Source organism: Pseudorca crassidens, chromosome 10 (genome assembly GCF_039906515.1).
Source record: "Pseudorca crassidens isolate mPseCra1 chromosome 10, mPseCra1.hap1, whole genome shotgun sequence".
NCBI lineage: Eukaryota > Metazoa > Chordata > Mammalia > Artiodactyla > Delphinidae > Pseudorca > Pseudorca crassidens.
Window position 1 is genome coordinate 82,885,979 of NC_090305.1, and position 18,053 is coordinate 82,904,031.

Here is an 18,053-nt window from a genome sequence, read left to right on the forward strand (position 1 = left end):
AGAGAAAAAGTTGAACGTTTAGATTCCCTATAACAAAGAGGAAAGAAAAAAAAAAAATCTGCATTTGTTAACATAGGGCAAAGAGAGTTTATTTGTCCAGTCAGACAGTCTAAGGCAACACTCAAATAAGGCTGCAGAGACCAAAATCGGAACAGTGACGTTTTCAGACAGCCAGATAAGGTGACTCGAGAACCCAGACAATGGATGCATCCTTTTTTCTTTTTGTCTTTTTTTTTCTTTTTCAAACAACTGGAACAATGACAGGCTGGCATAGGAGAGCATTAACAATAAACAACAAAGGAACAAAGTTCCCTCCCTCCATCCCCCCTCCCCCAAGACCACGGCAGTTAAATTAAGTACAAAAAACTCATTACAAAAATAGCCTCACAGAGAAGCAGGTTCCAATCAAGTCAGAAAAATATTGGAACTTAACATATTATAACCCATTTGTGATTCTAATCAATAGAATTAGAGAGATTTAGACCCAATGACACATGGAGACATTACAGTAGCACAACCCTGGCACGTTCAACCCTTCTTGGAAAAAAACTGTGTATTTCAATGATCTTTATTTTTAGCCCAAAGAATATTTGTTAGTGTTGGATTTTCATCCTCAGTGCAACGGACATAGGTTTTGAGAAGGTACACAGGTTACTGACGATGACTCGCAAATGAAAGATCACATCCAACAGAAGCATAGGGAAGACAGAAAAGGGAGATAATGTTACACAGTTTCAGTGGCATCGATACACCTATGGTCAAGGTTTAGTACAGTACACAGCTGTGGCATCTTAATGTTGTCAAAATACCTCCCCCATGGTTCGCCATGTCTCAAGGGGCCTCATCTGATCCCCATCCCATCCCATCCCACCCCCACCCACCGCCCCGGCCTTGGGCCCCTTGTATTTTGCGCCTGCATGAATGCCCAACACCTGGGAAGGCTGTCCTTCAAAGGGGTTATCCTTCTCCTTGAGCTGCATCTGAATTAAGTATCTCATCAAGTCCAAAATGCAACTGGGAATTGTGCCAAATGACTTTCAGAGAAGAGGGTGACAACAGATAAATCCCTAATAAAGGGGACCAACGTATATGGGGACCATTCAATCACAGTTTCTATAGAAACTTTTGTAGACCTTTGGTTGGGAAGAAAAGCCCTACATCTAGGGCATAGCTTTTTTTTTTTTTTTTTTTAATTTTAAACAAGAATCTCAAATAAATAGGATGTAATTATTATAATATACAATATTTCACCATCAGAACACTAGGCTAGGTGAAGAGCATTACTGTTTAGTCAAATCATGTCTACAGATATGACAAAGGAACTCTATGTAAAAGCTGGCTTTCCTCACAGGAAAGGTATAGTAATGTGTTTCCCTCACGATGGGCACTGGGAATCGATTTCATCCTTTATCACCTAAAAACATATGGTTAATATACCAACAGTTTTGTTTGTTTTGTAGCAGTGGGCTCAGGTGGTCTGATGTGGGGTAGGGACCAGTGGGGGGGGGGGGATGCAGAAGTATTGCATACAGAGCATCAAGGAGGTGAGCAAGGCCCCCAAATCATCTCCAAATTTCACGCCTCTTGAATAAAGATATCAAGTAACCAAAAAAGAAAGAGAGAGAAAAAAAAGAATTGTGCCTCAACATATCACTCAGGAAACCTGCTTTCCTGCTTCTTAAAAGGAGTAGAGTCATTTTGTGCTAAGAATTGGATCTGAGAAACAGTTTGGCACAGTTCAAACAAACATTCCTTCGCTCTTGGTCGGACTAGACAAAATGTTCTCTCTGATTATCAGAAAGGGGGCTATAAAGAGCTCGTCTTAGGCCATGCCCCAGTCCACGTAAGCAAGCAAAAGGGTGAAATGTGTGGAGATTTCAGAACAAGCGAGGCAGAGAATCACATGGTGCGAGAGGCTGGTAAGACACTGGTGAAGAGGGGAGACAAAAAGACTTTCCTGCTGCAGTTCTGGAGACAAATTCATGGAGTCATGCCAGGGAAGGAAGGAATGTTTTCATAGTTTGACCCACCATATTCTGGTACGGAGCCGTCTCCCCGCTTCAGAAACAGACGCACTCTGCGGCCACCATTCTTAATCAGTTCAATAGCCCGAGAATGCTTCATGTTTTTGGTGGTCTCACCATTGATCTCTAAAATTTCATCACCAACCTGCCAAAGCAAGAGAGAGCCAAGGGAGAAGATCACAAAAGGGTTTCACCAGCTATTGAGGTGCTTTGTAATTTTAAATTCTTTCATTTATTGACTCACTAACTATTTACTGAACATGTTCCAGAAAAATCTTCTATTGTTTAGGATACAGCAGTGAAAAACCCCCCAAATCCCTGTCCTCATGGAGATGGTATTCTAGTGGGGTAAAGACAATAAGAAAATTATAAAAATGCATGTACACTAGACAGTGTTAAGTGCTAAAAAAATAAAGTAGCAAAGGGAATATTAATTGTTGAGGGGAGGCGGATGTGGCAGACAGTTTCTAGGATGGCTCCCAATGGTCCCTGCCTCCTTGAATTCATATGCTGTGTAATGCCCTTTCCTTCGGATGTGGGCTGGAATTAGTCACTTACTTCTAACAAACAATATGGCAAATGTGATGGGAGGTCAATTCAAAGATAAGGTTACAACATGGTTTTGGCTTCTGTCTTTTTTAAAAAATATTTCATTTATTAAAAAAAAAATTTTTTTCAGCCACAACTCACGGCATGCAGGATCTCAGTTCCCTGAGCAGCGTTTGAACCTACACCCCCGGCAGTGGAAGCACAGAATCTTAACCACTGGACCACCAGGGAAGTCCCTTGGCTTCTGTCTTACTTGTCCTCTTTTGTTCTCTCAATTGTTCATTCTGATGTATGCTGTGAGCTGCCCTACAGAGTCTACGATAAGGAAATGAGGGATGGCTTGGGCCAACAGCCCAAAGCGCACGAGTCCTACCAACAACCCTGTGAGTGAGCTTTAGAGGCAGATCCTTCCCCAGCTGAGCCTTCAGATGAGACCACACTCCTGGCTGATACACTGATTGCAGCATTTACTGGGAGTCAGCGACTATGCCAGGCACTGGAGGCAAAGGAGTAAACAAGACAGGCCAGATCCTTGCTCTCATGGAGCACATATTCTAGAAGGCAGAAGAGGAAAGGACTGGCTTTGGAGTTTAAAGGACTAAATTTGAGTCCTACCACTTGTTAGCTAAGTGATCTTGGCTAAGTCCTTTACTTTTTGGAGCTCACCTCCTCATCTGTATAAGAGGAGGATAACAACCCATGCCTACCACGCTGAGGGGGTCCAATCGAATATTACAATATGTCTTGTGAACTGTACAACATTATACAAAATATCAGAATAGTGGTATTTCTTTCAATCGGAAACTTTTTTAAGTGAGTAAAGACATGGAAAAGCATATGCCATGTGTCTGAAATATAAACAAAAGGAATATAAACCACCATATATGCACAACTTATGCATGTGTGTGCATAGAGGAAGGATATACAGGAAACTGGTATATTAGTTTGACCCTGGAAACTATATTTTTACTATGCACCAGTTTCCTCTAATTTTTAAAAATCACATTCATGGTCTACCTTCTCAATTAAAAAAAAAAAAAGCTCATTAAAAAATTCAGTCTGAAGAAACATAAAATTCAAGATTCTGTCTTAAGTTACAAGCATTAAATTCCCCACCTTTGGTCACTCTTTTCCCTCTTTCTGCTCAGGGCTAATTTTAATCACTTTTTTGATTTCCTGACCTGACTCTCAATTTCTTTAATTCCTTGCAAATTGTTCCCTATGTATGTCTCCATCTCTGCCCCCTATCTCTAACGAGCAGATGATTTTTTCTTTTCTAATCATCTGATCTGCCCAGGAGAGCAACATATTCATACGTGTAAGAGGTATTAGATATCGAAACAGAACAGATTGGACTTCTGGCACATGTGCATTTAAAATTTGCAGCTTTGATGACTACCTAGTGACCCTGAATAGTCACGCCACGGACTCCTTGGCCCTCCGCTAATGCAGAGTGTTAAATCATTCCCGAGGCCTAGGGGGAGGCGGCAGTGGCTAGCTAGAGACTGCATGGAGCTCACCACCCAGAACCTACAGAACCACACAGCTTCCTGCTCTTGAAGCATGCTGGGATACCCAGGAATCCCTGGGAAGTGATGTGCCTGCCCCATGAGATTAAGTAAAAGAACTATGGAGATGGGATTCAGACAATATCCATGTTAATAAGTTCATAAGTGACTTTAATCCTTCACTCAACCTCAGAGTTGGAAGAGCTCACCTAACTTTAGCAGTTACAGCTAACTATGCTTGAGGGAGAGATTTATGCTAGGGTGGGAGTCCTGCACTTGGAGTGTCCTGAAAGCTTTAGAAACATGTAATTCTCATGAACGTGCAGGTTCTAACCATAGGATGTCAAGAAGTCACTGCAGATGACTTCTTTATGTCCACTCCAGACGCCTCTCCCTACTTACCCTCATCTTTCCACACCTTTCTGCAGGACCATCCTCTGCTAAGCGCAGAACATAGAGGTCCATGTTATACTCTCGGCCCCCTCGAAGACTAAAGCCAAATCCCTTGGCACCTCTTTCCAGTTCCACAGTGTAAAAATCTTGCTCCTGTTCAAAGAAATTAAGTGCAGTCATTCTGGAGGACTTAAATCCACACACATTTCTCTCTCCCTCTTCCCCAACATTCTCCATTATGCTCATTTGACACAGAGGCACAGTTTCTATCCCCTTCTTGGTGGTTCTTGATTGTTTATTAATATCAATTAACCTTAGGAGTTTGGAGATCCGGAATTCATGAGTGTGCATACAGATTGCGTGCCAACACGCATATATTAAAGTTTAATCGGTGAGGCTGCAACTTGCATTTGGGGCAGGAAAATCCTTCATTAAATAATACCATCCAGCACATTGCTGGGTATTCAGCCTCCCTGCCCAACGTCTGAAAACATCTCATCATTAGGATACCAACAACTACCTCCACACATCTGGACAGTGCTACCCATGCTGATTAAGGAGAATCAGGAATGGATTAGGGAAGGCTCTGAGAAGGCCAGTCGGGGGGGAGAAAAAAACCTATTAAACTCTGTATCACCCCATGTTTCCCAAATTTGCTTCACCTGCTATTACTTGTGCACCCTCCATTACCACCTTGTGTGACAGCTGGGTAGCTTTAAGGGGTCTCCTCTGAAATTCACAAGTCTGAGAAACACCTTAACAAAAAGACATTTTCTTGACATAACTGCCTTTATGAGTACCATGACGAGACATGAGCTGTTTTGCTCTTTCTCTGATCACCAATCCTTGAGACAATTATAGCTTTTTATTTTGTTTGGGTTTCCCCCCGAGCCCTGCCTAGAAAAGGATGTCTAGGAATATCTTTCAAAGGTAGTAAAATGTCATTTCCTTGATAAACCAATATGAGTACATGTTTGGTACATACCCCTCACAAAAAGTTATTTATCTTAATTGAGGGTACCTTTTAGAAGATACCTGGTAAAAACAGCTTTAGAAAGTTGGAAGGAAACACACCAAGCCAACAAGGAAGAAAGAGAAATGGCCCTCACCTGTGTTCCCTGGGGTGCTTTGAACTCAAACTGAGACTCCGGCTTTGGTTTGGTGGTATTCCTGCTGAAGCGAGAGAAAAAAGTGTAAGAGCAACCCACGGGGAGACAGAGAAAGAATCAAGGAGGAGCATCGTCACAACAGGAGTTACTTTTTCCCCTTGAAAGTAACAAAAGAAACCAAAGCCATGTCTGACCTGGTCTCCTGGGCCCCTTGCTGCGAAGGGGTGTGTGTGGTGGTGATGGTGGCAATCTTCTCCGCATTGGTCAGCAAAGTGGCATTCGAAGACTCTGCAGGGTAAGACAGAGCATCAGGAAATGAAGGCCCCAGAGAAGACACTGTCACACCAGGAGGTGTGCAGAAGCCTCACCTGTGAATTCTATCTGGCTTCTCCGTCACCACTTCAAACATTCAGTTTTGAACTGAATTTCTCAACAAGAGTTTAAAGGACCATTCTAAGATCTTCTATGATGTGAGCCACGTACACTCCCATTACCCTCCTCCCAATCAGACATCTCCACAAACGAAAGAAAGAGTTTACCCGAGAAAATGGTACTTTAAAATTGTAGCCAAGGTAGGTGCCTTTCACTCTTCCCCCATCACTTATAAAGGGCAGGCCCATCAAATCATAGCACCACACCAGAATTATTTCCCATAATTCTACAGGCTGATGATGTCTCTGCTAATGTTTCCTGCAGTTTTTCAGCGATCTTTAGTGAGTCTGTTTGATTTTCTCATGTGACTATTAAAATCAAAAGTGCGCTAACATCTTGTTAAACACACACGCACATAACATCTACTTTCTTCCCCAAAGCTTTTATAAAATGAAGCACAACTAAAAATGTGGAATTCTTGTGAGACCTCGCCTAGATTCACTCATGAAGAGTTCATTTTAAAACTTGCATTAGTTAGAGCTGGAGTTTATAAATCTAAGTTGTACAGATCAGGAAGCCACCCTAATGTAATGGATATGATTATATTCTTATGAAAATTGCCTTTCTTCTCCACTAAACACATTCATAAGCAACTTCATTGATCTCTGGCAGTTTGGAGACCCAGAATTTGAAAACACTCATGAACATGCCTACAGATTGCAAACCAACATGCATATATGAAAATACAATCATTCACATTGTAATAGTTATATGTTCTATTACTAATTATTTCTCCATTAAGGTCAAGGCAGATAGTAAGCAACTATGAGCAAGTTACACTATTAATATTTATTTTTAGGTTGACTGTTTGGAACTTGGCACACGTTTTCTAATCAAGAAAATGCTAAATGTGGTGGTGAAGTTCTTAGATTAGCCTATAAATGCCCATTTAATTCATAGTGTGCTGTGAAATCCAGAAGTGTCTAGGCGCCCTGTGGTTCACAGTAGGCACTCCAGTGTTTGTGGAATACATGTATCTACCCATCATGTATAACCGAGTTTCTATGGACATCTCACTAATCCTAAGTTTTTGGGATTTTACTTTCCTAAGGTAGAATCCCCCAAAATCTTCCATTTTACTTTCCTAAAAATACTACTCAGATTAGGTCTGACTTCCTGTTATTTTATTTTCATTACACATCGGCGTTAAAAGCAAGGGCTGGAGATCAGACCCAGGTTCAAATCCCTTTGTCCCCCACTCATTAGCTGTGTGCCTTGTTTTCCTCATCTGATAGAAGGGGATGATGACAATAATTCCCTTTTCTTGGGTAAAAATGTATGAAATGTTTAGCACAGTACCTGACATGTAGTAAGCACTCAATCCACACTGACTGTAGCTGTGGCCCTTGCTACTACTTCTACTTTGTATTTATTACTGTGGTAACGTGTATAAGTTATTTAAACTCTGCAAAATTAGAAAGTTGAAATGCGATTTTAACAGTTTCTATTCCAGCTCTAAAGATTATGATCTGGACAGCGAAGGCGCAAGATTAGTAAGAAAATGTAACTAGATCAGATGAACTAAAATGTGAATCCAGTTCATGCTTTAGGGTGATGTCTCCCACAGAATCTGTTTTACCAAATGTTGCTCCAGATTCTGAGGGAACAGTAATCTGTGGTCAAATAGGGTGAAAAATAGTGGGTGACACAGAGAGAAATGTTTTTGTGTGTCTGTGTTTTGTTTCTCCTGTGGACCCTTAACTGTGCCAATACGCTTTGTGACCCTCCAAGGTGGGGAAGTGGTACTTCTTAAGCTTGTCAGGCGTAATAGTTATAAGGTCAGATTCTAGAGTCAGACTACCTGGCTTTGCAACCCAAACTCTGCAACTTACTGGCTGGGACTTGAGGCAAAGTTACTTAAACTTTCTATGCCTCAGTCTCCTCATCTACACATACAGCATAACAGAAATATCTAAGAACACTGGTGCAAAGATTACCTGGGAGGAAAGTGTTTGGGCTCGTGCCTGGCACATAAAAACTGCTCAAAAAATGATGAGCATCATTTTTATGGGTGGCATGTATTTATTACTGTTATCACAATATTGAGTATATTGTTAGTCCATTTTTATGACTGCAGTTAAGCGGCACAACCAAGGCGATAAATCTAAGTGGTATTTCATAAAGTCTGCCTGCTGTGCCCATACAAAGGACTAGGAGACCGCACAGCCTGTCAATGTGATTTGCCAGTAGTTTCATAAATGTGTATTTTTAAAAACTTCATATTGCTCATTGTAATTAATTTTATGGAGACTCTCTGGGAAATCACAAGATTGCTAGGGCCATGGGGAAATCATCATCAGGATACCAAAAAGAATGTTCCCTTGTAATTAAAGTGATTATAATTACTGAATTGTGCAGAGGTTCCCCTTTAGAGTTCTTGGGTGTTTTTTTTTTTCTTTAAAAGCTTAAAATCAGTAAGATTTATTTATTTATTTGTTTGTTTGGCTGTGCCAGGTCTCAGTTCCGGCATGTGGGATCTAGTTCCCTGACCAAGGATTGAACCCAGGCCCCCTGCATTGGGGGCCCGGAGCCTTAGCCATTGGACCACCAGGGAAGTCCCTCTTGGGTGTTTTTGGTAGCCAGAGTTTTCTAGGCAGGGCAGATCCCATTCTCAAACCATTTTAATACTTATGCCATTTTCAAGGTTTGATGAGATATAATAGATAATCACTCAACATACATATAAATAGAATTTTTATTAATTTTCCTTCCATCATTCCTTTGCTACTTTTCACATATTTATATGCAAATCCGTTTTGGATTGAAGCTTAATTTTAAGCATTTCAAAAATTAACATTTAATATGCAAATGCCTAGCTGAGCCCGCTGAATTTTTCTCCTTTTGCTTGTTTTCCTTAATCTATGAACAACCACCATATCTCGATTGTTTCCAACACGCCAAGCACTGTGTTAGGCGCATTATCACATGTACTATTTCATTTCATCCTCACAACTCAATGAAATAGATGCAATTAGTTACCCCCACTTTATAGATAGAGACACTGAGGCTTAGAATAAGTAGGCAGCACGTCCAAGGTCTTCCGGAGAGCAAGTGGAGGCAATGGGAATTAAACCAAGGGCCTGCCTGATAGTTAACTTTTAGTTTCATTCTGTTTATAAGGGAATTATGCACTGGTATCAAGGAAATCGTATCGGATTGGTACATTCCCTTCAAATAAGCAAGCACTTTTACCTTCCTGTATAAGTACCACCAACTTCACTAAGCAGTATCAGAGATTAATTAAGATACAAAATACCCTGGTTTTGAATTCTAGATTTCCTGGGCCATCTCCGAGCACTAAAATAACTTTTAGTATACCCTAGATTTCCAGGATGCTTTTTTAATATCTATTAATATACACTTATATGTTTTTAAATGAGCTTTTACGTCTTCATTTAGAATTAAACCAAGACAGTATGTGCTGAAATTCTCTCCAGCTTTTTAAAATACAGAGATGAAGCCCATTCTCACAAATTTATATCTCTATCCCAAAGCAAAATTTGCCCCATATAATAGAAAAAATGTAAAAGAAGGGCTTGATATAAGAGTACACCCTAGAGGCAGTTTTATAAAGGGGTGTCAAGGTATTTGACTTTTAAAACTCCAAGGCACATAGATGGACAGACTGGCTGTTTTCATGATAAATTCCAAAAAGTGCCCTACATCCTTTCTTAAACAGTGTTTACACCTGGCTTTCGCTCTCCCAGAGGAATGAAAATGGATATTACTACACTTTCTACAGCAATCGTGTATCAAGACGAGCATATCCTAGCTCTCAAGGCACTGTCACGGTGCCATGCTAAATCAGGGCACTAACTTCTGACAGGAGCGCCGCCTATCTTGGGTTTCAAGTTATCTCCGTGACAAGTGATTACAATTCCAACCTTGCTCCCATGTTAATATCCTTAGCCATCCTTATGGAATCCACATTACAAGGCCAAGCAAATCGACAACGGATACAGTCATTCCTTTCATAAATATGTTAATGCATAAACACATATGTAATAAATATCTGAAGGGAGCATTTGAAAATTTAAATGCCATAAATACATGAAAAGTTTTGGGAGACATTTAAAATGTATATAATGGAAACCCTGCTCTTCTTGCCTAAGTATATGCTAGCTATCATATCCACAGAGTTTTCTATTAAATAAGTAAACTCTTTTAGGCCTTTGCCAAGGAAATAGCACTATCTATGTTGCCAAGCCCTATTACCTATACGAGCAAATACTTTAAATCAGAGAGATGTGAAGTACAAAAATAGATACATGTATATGCATAAATGAATCACCTTTGCTGTACACCTGAAACTAACACAACACTGTTAATCAACTATACTCCAATAAAAAATAAAAATTAAAAAAGACTTCAGGAGGAAAAAGACTATATTTAAATAATATATTTTTATTTTATTTTTATTCCTTTTTTCTTTCTTTATTTTGGCCGAGCCCGGCGGCACGTGGGATCTTAGTTCCCCAACCAGGGACCTAACCCAAGCCCCCTGCAGTGAAGCGTGGAGTCTTAACCACTGGACCACCAGGGAAGTCCCTAAATAATATATTTTTAAGCTCATAAATATTTTCATTACCTTGAACTTGATTCAGTCTGATGATTTTCCATGTGAGCCTGGCTCAGTCAGGGTCTGCTCTGTCTGATTAGAGTCTCATTCCACCCAGATTTCACAGGGTGTTTCTATAGAACACAAGTGGTAGGAAGTATGTGTGGTGTAACTAGTCAAAATTCAAGTTCAAATGCAGTATGTTTAGCCATTCTGTGGGCCTTTCTGTGTTGCCATGATCAATTTCCTATCCCTTGTCCATCTCTCACAGGAGAAGAGGCTCTGCCCCCACTTCATCTCCTATCCTGGTCCCAAAGGTAGTAAAAGCAGAGATGGTGAGAACTCTGAGCCAGGCCTGTCCTAGAACTGTGAAGGCAGGACTTCGAACAACACGATAGTGCCAAATCAAGGGGGTCGTGTTTCAAAGCTTTTGTTGGAGCCAGAAAGGTGAGAAGGAAACAAGAGAGGTACAGTGAGGGAAACTACTTAGAGAGGAGTGAAGCTGGAGAATCACGTGACTGATGATAAGAAGAAAGAACATGAGCATGGGACTCCCCCGGTGGTCCAGTGGTTAAGACTGCACTTCCATTGTAGGGGGCACGGGTTCGATCCCTGGCCGGGGAACTAAGATCCCACATGCCGTGCAGTGTGGCAAAAAAAAAAAAAAGAACAAGCAGCATGAGCTAGATAAGGCAGTGGATGGGGAGTGGGTTCTAAGCACTGCCCAACCAATGGTGCATCTTCCTTTTTTTTTTCTTAAATTTGATCATTTTTTTATTTAGAAAACTAAAACAATTTGTTGTAAGAAATCAAAATGATGGTTACAATGCCTTATGTAGAACAGAGGGAAAGTATATAATAAAGTCATTTGGGGACTAATACCAGGTATAGTTTAATCCTTTAAACCGTATATTAATATTTTGGTTGTGAATTTCATTTGGGGACATTCTCGGTCATTAACTATACGCAAATCTCTCCTTAATTCATGACTCCATTAATGGTAGATGGGGGAGCTCTTAGAGGAATCTCTGGATACACATTTTGCAAATATTTATCCTGAGTTGAAATAAGATTCACATGACAGGATAAAGTCAGAGAACACAAATATTAAATGACAGTTTGAAAATGATGACTTCACAGTTCAATCCTTGTCACACCTTTGACTTGAATGTCTGATAAAAATAAACCTCAAGAACTTAAAATTGCTCAACCACATTGTGACATTTCAAGACTACCTTGCTTTGTAAGTTTCTCTTTCAGGAACTGTGCAAAGAAAGGATGAGTTAGTCTTCTTCAACTCAGTAATGGACAAGTAACTGTAGCCCAGAAGCTCATATAAAGTGTTTAGCCTGATCTCCTCCAAGTTTGGTCAGCTTATCTCCTGTCTGACTCATAAGAGAGCCTCTTTGTGAAGTGCCTCGTTGGGTTTCTGAGAACAGTACCCTGGACAAGATGTATTTCTAAGAGCTCCAAAGCCACTCTAATGAAGAACTTCAGTCTCCTTGTGAGGATCATGGAACAAAATGCCTCTGGGCTACTGGATCCATTAAATACTAGAGTGAGAGACTGAAGGAGATCAGAGGTCCCTAACATGGAGAGAACACCTTCCTTTTACCTACAATCTACCATGTCCAACACACTTTCACGGAGAGGAGGTGGATCCAGCATGATTTTCTCTTCATCAGATTGTAATGGTCACTCTCTGTCTTCTAGGTTTTTGCAAAATCCTTCTGGATTGCTCCAGCATCTCTCCATCTCTCCAGAAACCTAACTCCCCTGCCTTCACTCTAATTTCCAAGACGGCAACTTTTGGCCCCATTTAAAAGATGAGCATTACAAACCCACCCTCTGGCTGCCAGGCTTGATTTGCTTTACCTGGACTTTGAAAATTACAACGTAATTGGTGAACAGTTTTATTACCATGGTGATGAATTCCTGAAATATCATGGAATGAAATCACATCCTCAGCAACACGTCGTTCCTTAACTACACTGTCTCAACTGTAATGTTTACTTTCTTCTAACCAAGATGGCCTGTGATATGCCTGTCTGAATTCTACACTGTTGAAAGACTGAAGTTTTAAAAAATGTCTTTTTATTCACAACTGTTATTGGATGATCTATCTTGCTTTCTATTTTTTGGTGTTCAGGTTCTCCAAAACTATTTTCCCTTGCAGAACATTAAATTAAGTCAACAAGTATGTGCACAGGAGTATAAGTTGCTTCTGCATATCTACATCTTTCCCGACTGTGAACTCTTTTTCTAAGCCCTTCCCTTAAGGAGCACTTTCTTTCCTTCCTTCCTTTTTGGAAATTCTCATTCCCACATTAAGACTGACCAACATAGACCCAGCCAGTCAATTCCTTTGTCTCTTTCTTTTGGATTAATTTTTTTGAAATCTCTCCACAGCATGGAGATAAATATATCTGAATTTATAAACTACATTAGGCTCTCTCAACCATTTGTCACCAAAGTTTTCTGGCCTCCTTCATCCTTTCCATTAGGAACCTATGTTCTATCATCTTGTGATCACTTTCCTAAGTTGTAATAGCTTTCCAGTGTGGTAAATAGGTAGAATGGACTCTAGACCAGATGGTAAATTACTAACCATGCATTTGAGGCAGGCTGAAATAGACCATCATTCAAGGAGCTATTTTTTCCTCTACATTTGGTATGGGGTATTTTGGGTACAGAGGAACCTCTCTGTTCTTAGGACCAACGATGTTCAAATATTTATTGTTCGGTTTTAGATTTTCTTCTTCTGAAAGGCACAGTCTACAGCACTCGAGTTTTAAAATAATATGCCTCACTTTCTAGCAATTAGTATATAAAAATGTTGATCTGCTGAATTACTTTCAGATAAAATCTCTGATTTTCTTATTTTATAGATCAGTGGCAGAGAGTTTTATCACAGTTCCCCCATAAACCACAGTTTCCTCTTGAGAAATACTCATTGACTTTTAGAATATATTTTATTTTATAACATATGTAGCAAGAATGAAAAAAAAAAGACACTGAAACATCCTAGGACAACTATCACTTCTTTCCCAAGGGCAAAGTCTGCTTAGAAGGAAGTCAATACACAGGACTTAATTCTCTGAAGGATCTATACTTAGTGACATTAGCGTATCAACTTCATTTTTATTAAATATGAATAATGAGTATTGACACTTTTTGCTGGCTCATCTTTGACAGTGGGGGCTGCCCCATGTACTGTAGGAGGTCTAGAAGCATCCCTGCTCTCTATCCACTAGAGGCCATTAGCACCCACTCCAGACAATGCCAAATGTCCCCCCAGGGGACAGAATCACCACTGCTACAAAAGAACCAAAGATTTGAATTGAACCAATCAAACACATAAACAAGAACAGGCCTAGTTTCATGGAGGCCGGTTAAAATATCAAAAACACAGAGATTTTATTCTTTTTTCATCCACATGCAAAAATAAGGGACAAACCACATAGGCACAAATCCTAATAACCTCCCATTAAATAAAAAACTTTGATACATTCACTTATTCAGATTGAAAAAAAAAAAGAGCACTGGCTCTGCACTGTCCTTACATAAGTTCTGTGCTGTCGCCATACTACGCATTCAGATTTCAGTCATCGTTTTAAAAAAAATCTTTAATAATCGCCAGGTAGACTATCAGACGAGCTTCACCACCCGTACTCAAACTTTTCTGCTGTTTTAAAGACAAGGGCACCACAGCCAAAATAAATCGGAGAAAGTTAAAGATTTTTCTGAAATGTTTATCTCTGTAGCAAGACAGGGTCCCAGGGCTAGAGGATGAAGTCAAGAGGGTGACGTAAGATTTAGTAACAGTGGCTCATGTTTGCTTGATGGGTATGTTCAGTTAGACATGGATAAGGCTGCCTCTAGGTCAAAACTATTCAGTTACATGAACACTAATGATAGAGACAGAGCTGAAGAGAGACACACACACAATAGGTATACTTTACCATCCCCGGGAATGATGCGGAGGGTAACTGTGTTTCCCGCTTCCTTGATGAGGTTGACAATGTCGGAATGGGACTTGTTGGTGATGGAACATCCATTTACCGCCAAGATCCGGTCTCCTACTTTCAGCTTGCCACATCGGTCAGCAGGGCTCCCCTCAATAATCCGACCTATTTTGTGAGGCATGGCCACACATGCATTGCCTGCTTTGATAGTCAGTTTTAATTTTTTTTAAGTTACATGGGAATAGAGTGAAGGGAGGAGAAAAAGGGTTGAGAAGGGAAAGAGAAGGTTAAGTGTTAATTAATTAAAGCATTAAGCAAATGTTATTAAAGGAGAACTCTGTGCCGGGGCTCAAAACATTGGCAAAGTTCCGGGCGTTTGTTTAAGAAGTTACAACCCTGAAAAATGATAGTTCATTGCTGCAGTCCTTTCCCGATTCAAAAGAAGGGGGGACCCCAAGCTTCCCTCCTTCAATCAGTGGCAAAATTTGGGATCTTTAGGAACTTCTAAAGATTCTCAAGAGCCCCAAAAATAACTTGCCGTAGGCTTATTTGGAGGCTGCAAACGTGAAACCCAGAGCTGGGAGGGAGGCTTTTGCGCATTCTGTGTTCAAGTCACATCATTTTCGCCAGGTGTTGCTTACGCTTCTGCCAATGTTTTGTTCTTTCTCCATTTAGAAAAAATAATCACTGGGCGTCTGGTGAGGCCTAGGAGTCTGCTAGCGCCAAAAATCCAATCTGAAAATGCCTAATAGACAAACACTTAGACTTTCTGCCTTCTATTCAGAATGATGAAAGGTTTAGCAAAAGGGCACATATGAGATGAGCCAAGAAGGCACCCAACCTTGACACGTATTTTTCCTTTTATGACCTTTGCTCAATCAGCCTCTCTCATGTGCTTTCAGAGAAGGGCCCAAATGGCTCATTAGCTCTGAAATCCTCCTTGTTCTCATAAAAATCCCCTCAAAGGAATAAGAAAATCTAGTACATACTCAAGCTGAGGACAGTGAACCAAAACTAGGTTCAAATCATTCCTCAACCCTTTTCCTTTAATCATTTCCTTTGTCCTGATCAGTTACTACACAGCTACGAGAGGAAAAACCAGGAAAAGTGCATTTGAAGAAGAAGGTTTTACTGTGTGCTCTGAGGCATTTCATTTCACAACCAAGAGCGTTGGTAACTTTTAAAGAGAGGTGGGAAATTGGCTTTGACGCCTGACACAGGGTTTCCAGATAATTGCATACTGAGTTTCAAACTTTCTTAGGCATATTCACTGATTCTGAGAGTTTGTCTTCCTGGGGGCTGTAAAGATAGTTGTATACTTGAGCCACTGTGGGAAAAGGTGTCAAAACTAACATGGGAGATGTTGAAACTAACGGAGAGGACTCTTCCGTCCTAATTTAGAGAAAATGTGTGGGAAAATGAGCTACAATTCCTTTGAATTTCAGCATATTTGCCTGAGTCTGTATCACGGGATTTAAGGTCAAGGTCAAAGAATCTTTCAAAAGGCAGTTAAACAGTCTTCTGGAACAAGCAACAAGCAGGTGTGGTGGAAAGCCTCCATACCCAAATTCAAGGTCTTGATTAAATTTAGCCCATCTCCAAGGACAAGTCCCATGGGAAAGGTATCATACAGCAGGTGGGAGGAAAGCTTCGCATAGCTCAGAAGTCTCATGCAAGGTATTAGGGAAAGTTTAATTTGTTTGTATTAAGAGCCAGAGGAAAGCAATCAAAGACCAAACTGTGGGTGAGGTCATTCCGTATTCGTTAAATAACACAGACACAGCTGCTATTTCATTCTAGAAAGGGAAACTGAGAACTCTGAAATCCTGAGAACATCACAGGGTACATGGGGACAAACTGTAGATCTAAAGAAAATAACTTGAGATTTCTTCCCTCCCCCCCGCCTTTCTTTTTATTTTTAAATTAAGCAGAAAAGTCTCCAAAACTAATGGAAAAACCAAAAAACAACCTTGCCTTGAGGTCAAGTCACCCACCACCCGTGACATGCTGTGATAATGTTATTAATGGAGCTCACAGAAGCACTGTTAGTAATGGGTGTTTGTTTCGGCAGCCACACATGCATGGAACTGGCTTAACTCACTGTCTCCTAATGAACGCACCTTAGTGGGAAATGGCTTTAGCAGGAAGCAATGTACCAAGACTAAATGGAGGCAAATGGAATTGTACCGGGGCAGAAAGCTAACGGGAGGGAGCACCTAGCTGATGTCAGCCAACAAACGACCTGGGCCACGGGTCCTCAGATTCCTTGTGGGTAAGTCATTTGGAAACAGAGGTGAAGTACATTTCAAAGCCTGCACAGCCCTTCCCTGTCTCCCACCATATTTCAGATTAATTAACAAATGTGCTTGGGGAAAATAACAAATGATGTTTTATTTAATGAAGAAGGTGATCAGTTTTGGAGTACATACTTATAATCCATCCTAATAGGAAACAGATTCATAGATTCCTAGTTCCTGGAATAACCTAGCTTCCTATTTGTCTCAGCTATTGCACCCAGCAGAGAGTTAACCTTCTGAGAGGGTGACAGCCGTGTTTCTCCATACTCTGCTGAAACCCCCAACATCTGGATGAGACAGGACGATCATCCCTGCTACAATTCAAGGGCAGTGAAGACAAGCGGCTCTGAACTCAGATTTTAATTAGATTCTTAACCAGGCAACAGTAAACATATTATTTTAAATTTAAAATTTAAAATTTCAGACGGGGATAGAGTAGAGAAAGGACAAGATGAAGGGGCATTTCATATATATTTTTACTCCTTATACCTGTTTTTTTCCCCCTGGCATTTATTTCTACAACCATATGCTTCTTTTAAAAACTCCTATACCGGGACTTCCCCGGGGGTGCAGTAGTTAAGAATCCGCCTGCCAATGCAGGGGACACGGGTTCGAGCCCTGGTCCGGGAAGATCCCACATGCTGCAGAGCAACTAAGCCCGTGCGCCACAACTACTGAAGCCAGCTCTCCACAACTAGTGAAACCTGCACGCCTAGAGCCCGTGCTCCGCAACAAGAGAAGCCATCGCAATGAGAAGCCTGCACACCGCCATGAAGAGTAGCCCCCGCTCGCGTCAACTAGAGAAAGTTGCGCGCAGCAACTAAGACCCAACGTAGGCAAAAGTAAATAAATAAATTTATTAAAAAACAAAAACAAACAAAAAAACCACTCAGACCTTCTGAGGCAACTGCTATGATTGATATCCTGCTCAGAACTTTGCAAACGGCTTTCTCTAGCAAGAATTTCTCACACTCTATCCTGTCAAGGGTCTGCTTTGCAAATTTCACCTATGCGTGAAATTGTCTGCCTGTGAACACGCAATCAGAATGGAAGCTGAAGGGTTAAAAACAAAAAATCCCAGCCTTCAGGAGGGTTTGAAAAGCCACCCAACTAACTCCATCCTCAATTAAGACTTTCATCATCTGAAGCGGAAAGCATGAAAAGCATTTCTGTTAATGAGATTTTGGCTGTCTTTTACTTGCCATAGAACAGTCCCGG

At 40.7% G+C, this 18,053-nt stretch overlaps 1 protein-coding gene across 25 annotated transcripts in view; it reads right to left on the bottom strand.

Annotated features, from left to right (window-relative positions):
- The window catches only part of MAGI1 (membrane associated guanylate kinase, WW and PDZ domain containing 1), a 622,973-nt gene that overhangs the window by 4,797 nt on the left and 600,123 nt on the right, over nt 1-18,053 (bottom strand). For 6 of the 25 annotated variants that reach the window (XM_067755101.1, XM_067755095.1, XM_067755104.1 and 3 more), the window contains 5 exons: nt 14,536-14,739; nt 5,778-5,871; nt 5,584-5,647; nt 4,484-4,627; nt 2,031-2,169 (listed from right to left, as the gene is read on the bottom strand). In XM_067755101.1, coding sequence (XP_067611202.1) covers nt 2,031-2,169; nt 4,484-4,627; nt 5,584-5,647; nt 5,778-5,871; nt 14,536-14,739 — 645 coding nt within the window. Of the gene's footprint in view, nt 1-45; nt 2,170-4,483; nt 4,628-5,583; nt 5,648-5,777; nt 5,872-14,535; nt 14,740-18,053 lie in introns of those variants that run through there. The other 19 variants (XM_067755103.1, XM_067755117.1, XM_067755105.1 and 16 more) reach the window with 8 other exon arrangements.